The sequence below is a fragment of the Schistocerca cancellata genome, chromosome 2 (genome assembly GCF_023864275.1).
Source record: "Schistocerca cancellata isolate TAMUIC-IGC-003103 chromosome 2, iqSchCanc2.1, whole genome shotgun sequence".
Lineage (NCBI taxonomy): Eukaryota > Metazoa > Arthropoda > Insecta > Orthoptera > Acrididae > Schistocerca > Schistocerca cancellata.
This window is the reverse complement of record NC_064627.1, coordinates 442,831,917-442,847,383: the sequence shown is the minus strand read 5'-3', so window position 1 is coordinate 442,847,383 and position 15,467 is coordinate 442,831,917. Positions and strand designations below refer to the sequence as shown.

Here is a 15,467-nt window from a genome sequence, read left to right as displayed (position 1 = left end):
AGTTTCATGACATTTAATCCATTTGTTATTCAGAAGGGTGTAGATGCCATTGCCAGTCCTGTGAAGTCCTGCTCTTGGCTGTGTAATGGGACCGTGCTTTTGGAGGAGGATAGTGCTTTTTAAGCACAGTAACTTTTCAATGCAACACTTTACCACAGCTATCCTGTTAGTAGAGACCCACTGCAGTCTTAATTCCTCCTGTGGTGTTATATACACTTCACTGCTTGATGGCCTAACCAAGACTGAAATAACAGCCTATCTCACTGACTATAGTTCACTGCATCATGAAAAGTGTTGATAAGGAATTAGTGCCAACCCTCAGTCTACTCCTCACATTTGAACATGTGGTACTTAACTTCAAAAATTAAGGCTGGCTATGAAGCTATTACTGTTAGACTATGTATCCTGAATCCCATGCATCGCTATGAATGTCAGCACTACAAACACACCCGTGAATCTTGTGAAAATGCAGCCAAATATGTAACTTGCAGCAGGAACACACATGAGGTTGTGTCCACCTCCTATCCCTCACTGCATCAATTGCAAGGGCGATCATGCTGCTGCTTCCCATTAATGTCCGATCTACCTCAGTGAGAGAGCCATTCAGGAGATCCAGGGAAAGGAAAAGGATCCTACTCGCACTGCTTGGAAAATGTTGGGTAGCCACAAACCTCGTACGCCACCCTCTGCCAATTGTAGTACTGTTCTTGCTACACCCTTCCTATGAAGGACATGGCTATGCAAACTTGCGACTTCTAGTTTAGTGCCATGGTTGTGAAATCATCCTCATCTTCATCTGCTGTGGATGCACACCATACCAACAGACCTTCACCTGCACTAGAGAAATTGCATGCCTCGCAAACAGAAGCACAGAAATCTAAGGAGGAGTACTCCCACAATGGCTTTCTGCACACCTCTAGCCAGCCAACGTCGGGGTCTGCACCTGACAAACACTAAGGTTCTAAGCAGTCAAACAAAGGCAAACAATCTTCCCATTTTCCACCTCAGCATTCTTCTTCATTGGTGTTACCATGTGATACCCAAACCTGGCCAACATCCGTTTCACCAGGACACACCGCTAACAATCAGTCCTCTGGCCAACTATGGGCGAATACCGCCACCTCTGTCAAACTATGGACCAGACTCCTTCAGCTCCTGAACCTGGTCATTAGGCGCATTCAGATTCTGGCACTCAGCAACCACTGCAGTGCCTGACCTCTTATTTGACCCAGCTCCTGTCTATCGTGGAATATGGTTATTCTCCAATGGAACGTTCACGGCTTCGTATCCAATAGGGTTGAATTATGACTCCTCTTGTGATCATACTATCCAGTTGTTTTCTGCCTCCAGGAAACAAAATTACGCCCTCCTCATCTCCCACTCCTCTTTTGACCATTCCCCTGAGGCAGAGACTTCGGCTCATGGGGAGTCATGTTGCTCATTGAGACAACATTTATATCACACCATTTTCTTGCACATCCAGCTTCAAGCTGTTGCTGTCTGTCTTTCCCTTCCCAGTTTCACCTTCTCTCATTGCAACATCTACTCACTCTCTTCTTCTGCTGTCACCATGGAAGAGGTTTTGCAATTGATTACTCAGCTTCCTTCTTCCTTTTTGTTGCTCGGCACTTTCAGTGCCCATCATCCCTTTTGGGGCTCTCCGTGCCCCTGTCCGAGAGGCTCAAACTAATCTGTTTGAACACAGATACACTCACATTCCTTTCCGATACCACACACTCCTTTTCCCTCTTGGACCTTTCGATCTGTGCTACTCAGCTTGCTTGTCATCTCGAGTGGTTCGTTCTCTCTGACACACACTCGAGTGACTATTTCCCCTGTGTCATTCGTTTGCTAACGCCTATCCCATCTGTGCATCCAACCAACTGACAGCTATCAAAAGCTGACTGGCAGGTCCACTCCTTGCTAACCACTTTCAGTAAGCACCATTTCCCCTACTTTGATGACCAGGTAGAATACCTTACAAACACTATCCTTACTGTCATGGAATGTTCCCTACCTCACACCTCTTCCTCACCACAATGGGCCTCCGTCCCCTAGGGCTGAGGCATGCTGTGATGCAGTCTGCACGCAGAGACAATCTCTCCACGTTTCTAAACGGCATCCCATGATGGCAAACTGTATCCATTATAAACAGCTACATGTGCAGTGTTGCCACATTTTCAGAAATAGAAAAAAGCTAGTTGGATATCTTTTCAAAGCTCTCCCCCTTCTGTTTTTTGAGGTAATCTCCATTGGCTTTCAGGTATTACGGTCCATACCCCAGTCCATCACTATAGCAAACCATGTCATTGTAGACCCTCTTGATAACTCCAACACCTTGGGCCCATATTTTGCAGACATTTCAAGTCCCACCTCCTACCATCTTGCCTTCCTCCCTCTGAAATGGTTGTGGAGGGAAGGACTTTCTCCTCCCAGAATTGTGAAATTTACAATATTGCTTTTACTATGAGGGAGCTTAAACATGCACTCTCTTCGTCCCAGTCATCTGATCGCTCCAGGAACGGCCAGTGTTAACATTCTGATGTTCAACACATTTCTCCTGAGGCCTCGCTTTCTCCTCCATACATATAACAGCATTTGGACAGATAGCACATTTCCCTGTCACTGCCATAAGGCCCTTGTCATTCCCTTACCTAAGCCTAGTAAGGACAAACACCTTCCTTCCAGCTACCGCCAAATTTCCCTCACTAGTTATATCTACAAAGTGATGGAACATATGATTATTTGTCGCCTGGTGTGGTGGCTTGAATCCTCGAATCTCCTCACTAATGACCAATGTGGATTCTGTGGGCACCACTCTGCAGTTGATCCTCTTGCCACCTTGTCAGCTCATATTATGAATAATTTTTTGTGGAAGTGTCAAGCTATGTCCATGTTTTTTGATTTGGAGAAGGTGTATGACACCTGCTGGAGGAGGGGTATCCTCTGTATTATGTACGAATGGGACTTCCGGGGTCACCTGCCCCTTTTTATCTGGGAATTTTTAAAAGCCTGTGTTTTTTAAGGTTTGTGTGGGCTCGACTCTGTTGGACACTTTTATTCAAGAGAACAGGGTGTCTCAGGGCTCTATGCTCAGTGTTGTCTTATTTGCCCTAGCCGTTAACCATATTATGGATTGCCCCCCGCTAGGTATCTCAGGCTCTCTTTCCGTTGATGGCTGTGTGATCTATTGCAGCTCTCAGTGAACCTGTCTACTTGATCAGCATTTTCAGCAATGTCTTGACCATCGTTACTCATGGAGCAACAACAATGGCTTCCGGGTTCCTGCTGACAAGACTGTCTGTATGGACTTCTGCAGGCATCCAGAATTTCTTCCCCCATCAGTATGTCTCGCCCCATTCCTTCTTCCGTTTGTTGACACAACAAAATTCTAGGGACTAATATTTGATAGGAAATTCTGTTGATCTTCCCACATCTAGCAGCTCATTGTACTTGCTCCCTCAATGTTCTAGGTGTTTTATGTGATACCTGGTGGGGGAGCGGATCAGACCATCCTCCTCTTTTTATACCATTCCCATGTCCATATGGTTATGGACGTATCGTATATTTATCCACATGTCCGTCTGTCTTATGTCATCTTAACATCACCAATCATCCAGATTTAGCAACTGGTACCTTCTATACTACTCCCGTTGTCTTTATGCTGAGGTTGCTGACTTACCGATTTACCATTGTCCTATCAGCAGGATGTTCTCCTCAGTTGTGTGTCTACTATGCATGGTCACCCATCCTGTGCTCCCTTGTTTGATGATTCCCTTGACTGCCAATATGGGCTGCACCCACCTTCTCTTTTGCCTCCCAGAGTTGTTTTCATTTGCTGCTTCAATAGCTTTGCTTCATGCTCCCTGCCACGTTCCCCATAAGTGCAAGCTCTTCACCACTGTGGGTTCATGCTGAGGTACACATTCATTTCAGTTTCCATTCGCTTCCCAAGTACACTACTCCTAGCCTGGTGTATTGAAGCGAGTTTCTCTCACTTTGCACGCAGTTTGGTGATAGTGTCTTCATCTACACCAGTAGTTCAAAGACCAGTGTTCCATTGTACTTGGCGATGATCCTTTTCAATATTACCTTCTTGACCAGTACTCAGTTTTTACTTCAGAACTCTGTGCGCCCTCTATCAGGCCACCCAATATACCCGGTGACACGGGCTTCCGAATTGTGTCATCTGCTCAGATTCTCTCAGTGCTCTTCATAGGCTTCACTCTCTGTACTCAATCCACTCTTTAGCACAATGAATATAAGAATGCCTTCACTCTCTTACTGTTGGGGTAGCCAACTTGATGTTCCCATGCGCACGTCAGCATGCTAGAGATCAAGTGCTGCTGCAAAGGCTGCAGCTCTCCACCCTTGGCCTGCTAGTCATTCTCTTCCCTTGGATAATCTTTGTGTCACTGTCTGTAGGCATGTAGTACCACTCTGGAGTGCACAGTGGTCTTCTCTCCAGGGGAACAAACTCCAGGACATTAAACCTCTCCCAGTAATGTGGTGGACTTCCTGTCAGCCCTCGCGTTGCAAGGCGGTCATTTTAGCCTGGCTGCATATAGAACACTGTCATTTTAGTCACTGCCATTTATTAAGTGGTGACCATGCCCCACTCTGTCATTACTGCTCTCAACTCTTGAAGATGCACCACTTTACCTGGTGACCATATTTTAACAGTTTATGTTTACATCTATGTTTGCCGTCTGCTTTGTTAGATGTTCTAGTGGATAACACACATTCTGACAATCACGTCTTACTTTTTATTCACCACAGCGGCATGGCAAAGCAAACTTCTTCTCCACTGCGGGGACCTCCTTCATCTCAACGATGTTTTCAGAAATTCTCTCTAGGGATGTCCTTGCCCTTAGCTGCCCCACCCCCCCCCCCCTTTAAACTTGCTTGTTCGGGTTTTTGCCTTTTTCGCCTCAGATTTTTTATTTAGTACTTGTTTTTTCTTACATTATGATACAGATGCTTATGATCTTAGCAGTTTTTCACCCTAAAGCACCAACCAAAAGAACAGATTCATTCCACCCAGGATCAATTTTCAAAGAGGAGTAATTGGTCAGGATGTTTAGAAATCATGACAAAAGTCTGTTCTGGGAAAGAACTCACTAGTTTCTCCACAACAATCTTGGCCAATGTTAACAAACATAGTTCAGTCAAAGTATTGTATGGGCACACATTATCTACTCTCTTTGACCTACCTCACCCAACCCAGCAGACTCATTGCTTATGCACTCAGCCACATTATCATGCGGGATCCGATGTATAGGCTTATATTTTCAGTCAGAATCCTGGATGGATCCATGTTGTTGTCACTGGCAGGAGGTTGCACAACTGTTTGAAATCATAGCTGATCAAAAGCAGTGATCTGCCATCAGCTGGGCCAGAATGTCACCTCTCACCCCTCAGCCCACTAGGGCTGTCGCAATCTCAGTATTGGTAATTTCAGTCTTGATGACCTCACTCACCAGCCTATCTGCCACCATGTTACAACCTCTGCCCCCACCTTCTGTGACAGAGAGATGTCAACAAAGAGCAGGAATGGGACCTATTAGGAGTGGAACTACTGGCACTCTGTAGGTCACCTCTGGTTACCACAACCAATAACCCTGTCCAAAAATTGGAAATGTGTTGACCATAAAGACAGGGAAATGTCCACAGAGGTGGAATAACTGCCATCCTCACATCACTGCCAGCACCCAGTCTCTCACAGGCAGGCCCAGGCAACACTTCAGAGGCTTACAATCAACTAGTACTTTCGCCCACAGCACAGGCACCAACCATAATGCAGACATGTTGTGAAACCCTTTGGCAGGGATGCCAGCACCTTGTTCCCTTTTTCCTTACTGGGCCAGATGCATATCTAACAATTTTTTGTCCTACATGCTTGTTAAAATGTGTGGGGGTGTAGTATCTGGTAGTGATACAGATTCCCAGCCCAGTTCAACATGAGAAGAAATAATGACATGCAGTCAGAGATAACTGACCTGTCCAAACAGCAACTTGCCCCTCAACCATGGAGTGCACAAATAATTTGTGAGGTGGGTATGTTGGCTGACATGATGCGGCATATAAATATTGTGGCCTGCAGTACTGAGATAGTCACAGTTTGTCCTTGCCTGCTTACTATTTTCAAGTTGGGCTACTCTTGGAATGAATTTATCATGAATTTGTGACACTCTTCACTATATTCTGGACTTTTCTTCTAGTTGGCATGATCTTGTTGTCATTAGAGACCACGCAACTGCCTGTTTGTTCCACTGGCCTTCATGTCACAATCTGTGTGAGTGATCATGAACTTTGTTTCCACCTGATTCCTAGTAGGATAGAAAGGAAGTCTTGTCAGCCCACTGTTGAATGAGAGCCTAAGGAAGCAGTGTTGCTGAACTATAGTTAATAGCATGTGGCTTAATTATAGGAAACAGAGTAACTCATTAAGCATGGAGAAATACATTACTCGGTTTTTAGAGGAGGAAAATTGGAATCCATGCTTTAAATACCAATTTTGTACCCTGCAGAGGGTTCTTTAAAGTCGATATTCAGCTGCAGCTATTGATGAAGCGCTATAGCGTAGATAGAGGTCATCTACGTGACAATGGTCTCTTAGGTTCCAGGTGCAAAGATATGCAAGCAAAGAGGGTCATATGCAGGAGGCACACCATTCTCCTGAATATATTGTTTGCTGATGGAGGAGGATTCGGTGCCACAAAGTAAAAGAAGTTAAAGAGCCCCTGTATGTGATTTCAGGGGAACTGCAGAACAGTCCCCTTAAAGATAATGATATTTTTAGGTTGTGTGTGTTTGTGTGTGTGTGTGTGTGTGTGTGTGTGAGAGAGAGAGAGAGAGAGAGAGAGAGAGAGAGAGAGAGAGAGAGAGAGAGAGAGAGAGCTCGCGCGCCAGACATTTGTATGTAGATTTTTCCCTTATTTTCCCAAATTACTTATGATGAATGCCAGGATGGCTCCTTTGAAAGGGCATGCCCAATTTGCTTTCCTATCCTTCCCCAATATAATCTTGTGCTCTGTGTCTATTGATCTCATCACTTAGAAGACATTAAACCCTAAGTTTGCATTTTTTCTTCATAATGTAAATAAGCTTTTTTCCCAATCCCTCTTCATAGCCTTTTTGTGTTTATTCAACTAAACTATTTCAGTCTACGTTATCATTGTCTTAAATATGTTTTAGCAACATCATAGACTGATATTTGAAAATGGTTATTGTACCTCTGTAATCTGATGTAATTCTGTTCACCTATAGCTTACATGGAAGACTGTCCAAGCATTGGCACATTTACCTACAGACTAAAGGGATTCAATGACCCTCCAACTGATCACTACATGAGGACATATTATGTCGCTGCAGCGCCAGAGTTTTCAAAACACAAGAAATATTGCATGGGCTCGATCCCAAGACACAAGGTAAGCACTGCAACAGTTCATTATGGTCACAATAACAAAAGTAAGCAAAGTTCTCTCTTTTGTTTATGATACTATGACAATACACTTCATACATCAGAAAGGGGCAAACTGGTTATATTTTCAAGTGGTATCACTTTTCGTTGTCCACTAAGAGACAAAAAATTTCCTCCACTAAAGAATATTCATTAATAAAATAAAATATACACTTAGCACTTTACCTTGTTCATTGTATGCGCATAAAATATGTATAAAATTTAATGCCAAGTGCAGCTTTTTCTAGCTGTGAAAATGCTGTTATTTAGTAATTTGATAGCAAATATCTCGAGTAGGCGATATAGGGCATCCACATTGGCATATTGCACTGGATGCTTGTATTCAATGGAGCTGAGGAAAAGTGCTCAACGCTGGAGCCATTGCGCTGTTCATTCTGGAAGTCTAGAGTATGGTCTGAAGAGTGGCCCATAATTAAAGTGGACATAATCCCAAACAGGTAAACGCAGAATTTATTCATGGTAAAGACAATTGCTACAGCTTCTTTTCCTATTTGTGATTAGTTCTTATGAGTCGGTGTCAGCACCTTTGACACATAGGCAGTCAGTTGCTCAATGCTATCATCATTCCGGTGCACCAGCACTGCACGAATGCTATATGGAGAGGCAACCATAGTGTGACACAGTGATGAAAAAGGCATAAGCCAGGTTGCCAAGCTCACCATGCACGTCAACTGCGTGAAGGCACCCTCACAGATAGCCACCCACCTGCGCTAAATGCCTTTTTTCCGCAGCTGGTTTACTGGATGCATGATGTGTATTGCTTAAATGAACTTTGAATAATAACTTACCATATTCCACTTGCTCCTGGAAAACTGACAGTTGTTTAAGGCACATTAGCCTTGTGTCATGTAACATACGAGGTGCTATCCAAAATTTTTGGGACTGGTGCTGCCATCTGTTGAAAACCTTACGTTTGGACTAATGGTTACCATCACCCTCGAAGTAGTTCCCATCCACACACACACACACACACACACACACACACAATGGTCCCAGCACTTCTGCCATTGGTCAAACATTTTTTGGAAGTCCTGTTCTTTGAGGGTGTTTATCACCGCCAGTGATGCTTCTTGAATCCTCTCTAGAGTGTCGAACCAATGGCCTTTCAACTTCAGTTACAGTTTTGGGAATAGCGCGAAGTCACAATGTGCCACATCTGGCAAGTACGGTGGGTGGGGTGCAACCGCCATGTTGCTTTTTGCCAAAAAGGTCCTGGTGAGCAAGGACGTGTGACAGGGTGCATTGTTGTGATGCAGCAGCCAGTTCCCTTGACACCAGATTTCAGGCCATCGTCGCTACATGTTTTTACGGAGCCGTCACAACACGTCACAGTAGTATGCAGAATTCACTGTCTGGTTGGGTTGGACGAATTTTTTGTGTACAATTCCCTTGGTATCAAAGAAAACAATGATCATGCTCTTCACTTTGTTCTTCACCTGCCCCACTTTCTTGGGTCTTGGAGAGCCCAGGCTCTTCCACTGGGGCAATTGTTGCTTTGTCATAACCATAAATCCAGGTCTCGTCACCGGTGATAACCTGTGACAAGAAGGTTGGATCATCAGATGCGGTCTTTACCATTCGCGGATCCATCGTAAAATTGCCACACACCGAACACAGAGTATTACGGAAATCACTGGGGACACACAACACAGCCTCCCTGCTGAATGCCTCTCCGCACACTGACTCATCGCCTCTCCGCACACTGACTCATCAGATTTGCAGCTCTCGCCACCTAGCGGTACAAAGATCTACTACTCCTACTTTCCAGATGGCAGCATCAGTCCTGAAAATTTTGGATTCCACCTCGTAGTGAATAGCGTACAAAGGTTTCACAGCTGTTCCTGATGTGTAGCTCCTTCAACAGTTATGTCATTGAGATAGTTAGTGTAAGTGGATGTGGATGTATTTAACTATTCCAGATATCGCTAGAAGATTTTCAGAACAGAAGAGATCCCAGAAGGCAAGAAGATGAAAGATAAGATGAGTATAAGGTGAGTATAAGATGAAAGAGTGTTTATAACCATGATGGTGTGCGACACCTCATCCATCTGGATCTGCAAATATGCATTGGCAAGGGCAGTCACAGCAAAATATTCTCCCCTGACAAGCATATGAAGAGTTGTTCTGGACATGGGTTAGGGCATGTTTTGATCTGTGCATAGGCATTGTCAATTCAGAGCCACCGTATAGCCAGAGGGAGCCACTGTGTTTCTTTACCAATACTAGAGGCATGGCCCAAGTTCTAATTTTAAATGATTCAGTCACCCCGGTCTCATTTAGATGATAGAGTTCCTGCTTAGTAGCTGTCCATAAGGAGACTGGAAAGGGCTATGCATGACAGAAATGAGACACTGTGTCTGCATGAAGGAGATAAGAGCTTGGAAATCTTAGGTGCACCCTAGGCCAGGTTCAAACACAGGTGCTAGTCAGGTATGACCAGAATCTCATCATTGGTGGAGAGTCCAAAGAATGAGAAGGCTTCCAGACCAAAAATGTTCTGCCATGTGATCTTCTTGTCGGGTGCAGAGATAGTGAATTTAGCTGTCACCATATGCTACTAATCAACAGGAGGGTAGGCCAAATCTGGGGAACCCATATAAGCACATGTTTAGAGGCTTATCAGGGAAATGGTAGCTCCAGCATCCACCTAGAAATAGATGTTTTCATCCACAATTATTAGGATTGTAAGCAACTTTATGAAAAGATTGCCAGGGAGAACTATTGCCTGAAGTTCGTGCACTGTTCCTTGATACCAAGATACAGGCAGAGAGCTGGGTGTGATTGGCCTTATGGTTTACAACAAACTGTTTGGAGATGTCAATCTTTCCCATGGAGGGTACAGTGTGCCCAGAAATCCTAAAAGTCTGTTTGCGGGTGTGCTGTGAAGCAGTCTTGGTATCACAGAAGACGCCACTACACACACAGACAAGGAATAATTGGCTGAATGATTGGCTGTGCAGAGGCCATTGACATATCGGGAAGTGATGAATCATGACGCCACTGTCTCTGAAATGCTTTACAATGGTTTCATGCTCCTATGGTGCAATGTGACATCCCGCCCCAGTAGCTGAGTGGTCAGCGTGACGGATTGCCGTCCTCCGGGCCCGGGTTCGATTCCCGGCTGGGTCGGAGATTTTCTCCGCTCAGGGACTGGGTGTTGTGTTGTGTTCATCATCATTTCATCCCCATCCGGCGTGCAGGTCGCCCAATGTGGCGCCGAATGTAATAAGACCTGCGCCAAGGCGGCCGGACCTGCCCCGCGAGGGGCCTCCCGGCCAATGACGCCAAACGCTCATCATCATCATCAATGTGACATCTTAACCACTGTTACGTCTGGGTGAGCCAGGAGGCATCCTTAGCTGCCTGTGCTATTTCTGCAGTTTGTGTAATTGTCAGAATATCTTTCAGTGATGGGTTGTCAAGCTTAGGGCTGATGTGCGAACTGATGGATTGGGAGCCATTTGGATCACTTTGCCTTGACTTAGTGTCCAGATATGGAGAGTTGCATGTTGAGTCACAAATGTGAAATTGCAACAGTGACTCAGTACCTGTTAATCAATCACACAAGACTGTTACAATTTGACCAGGTTGCTTGTGCTATTGTGAAATCTGAGTTGCGTTGCAGTTGTGGAATCATTATGAATAGTACTTCAAAAATAACGTGGACATCTCGAATATAAAAGTGACTGGATTTAAGAAATGATCCAACTTCTTAAATAAGAAAAACACCTTCAGGAAAGAACAAGACAGGAAGAGTGTTCATTGGGAAATGTCACCTGTAACATGAAAGTGCTGCTTCAGCTGCTGTAAATGTGTGTCTCAATTCTCTTTGACATAATTGAGAAGTAGAGTGCTGGGTGATCTGCTCTCTGGCTGGGAAGTGACCACTGCCTGTATCAGGTGAGTACTCTGTATCTGTAGTTGATCCTTCAGAAGCTGATTTTCCTGGTAGAGCAACTCATTTTGCTGCTGCTGCTGTTGTTGAAACTGCTGTTGCAATTGCTGCAGCAGCAACAGCTGTTGTCCTGTTGCTGTTGCAAGAGTTTAACACCCATGGTATGCTGTTAACCTTTTGCTTTGTCATCAATTATTATGACTGGCCAGGGGTCACAAGCAGCAGACTGCCAAGTGTGAATAGAAAGACAGACGACAAGAGGAAAACAATGAGCAGTCCAAAGAACAAAAACATAAGACACAGTGAAAATGTGAGACCAAAACAGGTGTAATGAGAACAATATGAGAGCCCAGCAAATACACAATTGAAAGTGGAGCCACAGTGTGGTGAGCTTTACAGTGCTGCTGTGGCCAGTGAGACAGAAAGTGGCTTTGTGGTACTGCATGGCCACTGCTTTGACATGGCAGTACTAGCACTCATAGCAGTATCTGTGTTGCCTATTGGCAAAATTCAAGGTCCATGCCTTCTGACAGGTTTTCAAACTTGCTATGCTGAGATACCAGATGCAGCGATCTGGAAAAAAAAAAAAAAAGAGAGACGATTCAAGAAAATTAGACTTAATATTCTCTATGCTGCTTTTATTTCTGTGGACTGGAAGAACCAATTTTTTGTTCAGTACTGTCATGTCTGTGTGCTTGTCAGTAGTATGAGCAATATTATTTCAATTTGTGTTACACCCAAAAAAACGACATTTTACAGATGAAGCGAAAAACTAATTACTCCTAAGCTGGGAAACTTTTCACACATTGTAGAATGTGATATTATTGTGTTTGAGACTTACTTCTGGAAACATGTAAAGTGATGATTTGCTATAGTGTTCTTCAAATTTGAGGAAAATGTGTTGAACTTAACACATTTTGATACAGTAACTTGCAAAATGTAGAAATAAAAAAAATGATTAATAAGGAAAATGCATAACTAACCAGTTATTTTTGTTACCATTATAGAACAACATTATCTGTTAATAAAAAATTAATTTTCACAGTAAACATTCTAATGTATAGTATGTGTATAATGTCTTTCTTGCTGGCCGGCCGAAGTGGCCGTGTGGTTAAAGGCGCTGCAGGGACATGACATCATCTGCCGGCCGCGGTGGTCTAGCGGTTCTAGGCGCTCAGTCCGGAACCGCAAGACCGCTACGGTCGCAGGTTCGAATCCTGCCTCGGGCATGGATGTTTGTGATGTCCTTAGGTTAGTTAGGTTTAACTAGTTCTAAGTTCTAGGGGAGTAATGACCTCAGCAGTTGAGTCCTATAGTGCTCAGAGCCAATCTTTCTTGCTGCCAGTTGATTGCAATAGGATTTATATCAGACTAACATGTTATTATTGGAAATCATGTTATTACAAAAAAATGTTCAAACGTGTGTGAAATCTTATGGGACTTAACTGCTAAGGTCATCAGTCCCTAAGCTTACACACTACTTAACCTAAATTATCCTAAGACAAACACACACACCCATGCCCGAGGGAGGACTCGAACCTCCGCCGGGACCAGCCGCACAGTCCATGAACTGCAGCGCCTTAGACCGCTTGGCTAATCACGCGCGGTTCATCTTATTACACAATAAAATAATTCACTTTAGCCATCTTGATATACAATTCTCACAATGTCTTTCTGCTTTAATTCTTCAGTGATATACTGTATTATTTAAATGCTTGTATGCATTATTATTAAACAAAATTATTAACCCAAAGTCTAAATCTTCTGGTTAAACATTTTGCTTCGTGGAATGTTCAGAATGACCATCCTGTCAATTTTTTGTTAAATTTGGTTCAATGCTCCTCCTCCTTCCAAGCAAACAAAAGCTATCATACTAACTTCTTCCTTGTTGACAGTTACTGTAACAACTGCATCAATGATGTTAGCACAGAAATCTAAATCTCCTATGCTCCTCTATTCATCTCCAAAATATTTACATAGCAAGTTTCTCACATCAGTATTGTTTGCTTTATTCATTATACTGTCTGGTGAAGTAACTGATGGTTCAACAGTAAGGCAATGTTTTCCCTTTCTTAGAATGGGACTGAAAGTCTTGGATGGTTCATCACAGTGAGAGGTTGGCTCCATTTTTATTTTAAGTGTGTAAGTTTCATATTTCATTGATTTTCATAATGTAATTCACTTCATCTCACTGATACCATCCTCCTTTTTAAAAAGTTCACTAAGTTCTTAGTGGTCCCTCACCCTCCAGTCCTCAACTAAGAAATTAACTGAACCTACATATTTATAAACACTGTGGTAGTCTCTGTTTGTCAGTTTTTTGAAGATTTTGCTCTTCACAACCTACTGCAAGAGGCCTCTAGCTATCATTCTCAGTAGGGAACTCAAATCTGTACAGAAGATCACAGAGACCTGAAGCAACCTCAACAGAACTTCTGGCAGCTTGATTTTCTGTCCAGACATAGAAGTGTGGATTTCTATTATCCTTGCCTGTCACACAGAGTGTGATAATTTATTTGTTGTGGATAATATGCCTTATTGTTTAATAGTTTTGGAAGAACTCAGTTGCATTTCAGAGCCCAGGTTGATGAAAAATTTTTGCCCTTAGTCTATGAGCACTCGAGTTTGTCAGAATTCCTGATTTTTCATTCTGAACAGCTATAACCAATCTAAGAGACATTTTAAGGCAGTAGCTACATGTATCAGATGCAGGTTTTCAGAAATCTAAGTTCAATTTTGAGCTGAATATTTTTTGGAGGAATCCGTTCCCCCCCTCCCTAGAATAATAGCTCTCCCTATCCTTTAGGCTCAAGGTGAAACTAATACCCTTCTATTTCTTTGCTGCTAACTTCTCTTCCTCATGACAACTCTCTTCATGTTCTTTACATCCTTCACCACCCATAACTGATATAGTAATTGCATTTAGATGACTCTGTCCAAATCCAAACAGCTTTGCAAAAAGATTTGCACACACTGGTTCCAAGTCTCTTTTATTGGTGTGTGATACTTATGGGTCCGTGATGTAGGTTTCCTGGTATCAGCTCTAGAGTGGCATCTCTTTGGTCAAGAAACCTGAATCATCACTTAAACATGCTGATCCTACTTATTTTGTTTAGAACTCCAAATACTTTATTTTTGGCCCTTAGTAGGAATATTACAGCAGTGGTAATGAGTAATGACCATCTTTGTGCTGGCATGGAGGTGTGAACACGATCATATTAGGATCTTTATCAGAGTTTCTAATGCTTTCTTGGATGACAACAGACAGTGCGGCGTTGGGTTGCACGACTGACACGTCTCTTCCAGTTGACTTACACATTGTGCATGCAGCTGATCCTCTTCTTTGGGTTATCAGCTATGTCGCTCTCGCCATTTAATTCTTCTCCGAAAACTGTATCAGGTTAAGGGGAATATTATTAACCAGCTCTATATTCTTGCAATAAATTATGTACTCATTGGCTCTTGTCAGTTAAACAAAGACATATTTGTGACTCTCGTCCCAAAGTAACAATTATTATGTACAAACTCCAACAAGCCAACTGGTTCCAAGATAAATGTTAGAATCTACTATACATTCATACAGTTACATCTGTTCTGCCTCATGCAGAGCCAAGACATAAAGTAAGACTTTCTATATAACACACTCTTCATCTGTCTCTCTAACAATCCTCATGACACCACATACTATGGAACTTATCCAGATACTCTTTGACTTTTTGATATAATTTCTAGGTTCTGCTTGTAACCACTTGTCAGGGCCGCTCATCTGACACAGCTTCTGGCTCCTCGTGACAGCTGTCCTTCCTGCACACACAGATATGTGTGGTACAGTAAAAAGGCTCTCTCACCCTTGTCATTAAAATATCGGGTGTTTGAGATGGCAGAGAGCCAAGTGTTTCTAGAATTTAACCCGAAATTCTTGAAGCAATAAAAGTTCCTTAAAAGAATTGGGAAAGTCATAAACTTGAATGTTGACTTAATTATGTATTAAATTATAGATTATCAGCATTCAAAATTGTAGGTCATCAACATTCATTAAGATTTTGGTTGGGTCAGATTAATATTTGTAGTGAGACTTACAGTTGCAGT

At 43.0% G+C, this 15,467-nt stretch overlaps 1 protein-coding gene across 2 annotated transcripts in view; it reads left to right on the top strand.

Moving 5' to 3' along the window:
* The window catches only part of LOC126161922 (uncharacterized), a 270,341-nt gene that overhangs the window by 178,158 nt on the left and 76,716 nt on the right, over nucleotides 1-15,467 (top strand). For both annotated transcript variants that reach the window (XM_049918094.1, XM_049918095.1), the window contains exon 8: nucleotides 7,270-7,430. In XM_049918094.1, the coding sequence (XP_049774051.1) occupies nucleotides 7,270-7,430 (161 nt within the window). The remainder of the gene's footprint in view (nucleotides 1-7,269; nucleotides 7,431-15,467) is intronic.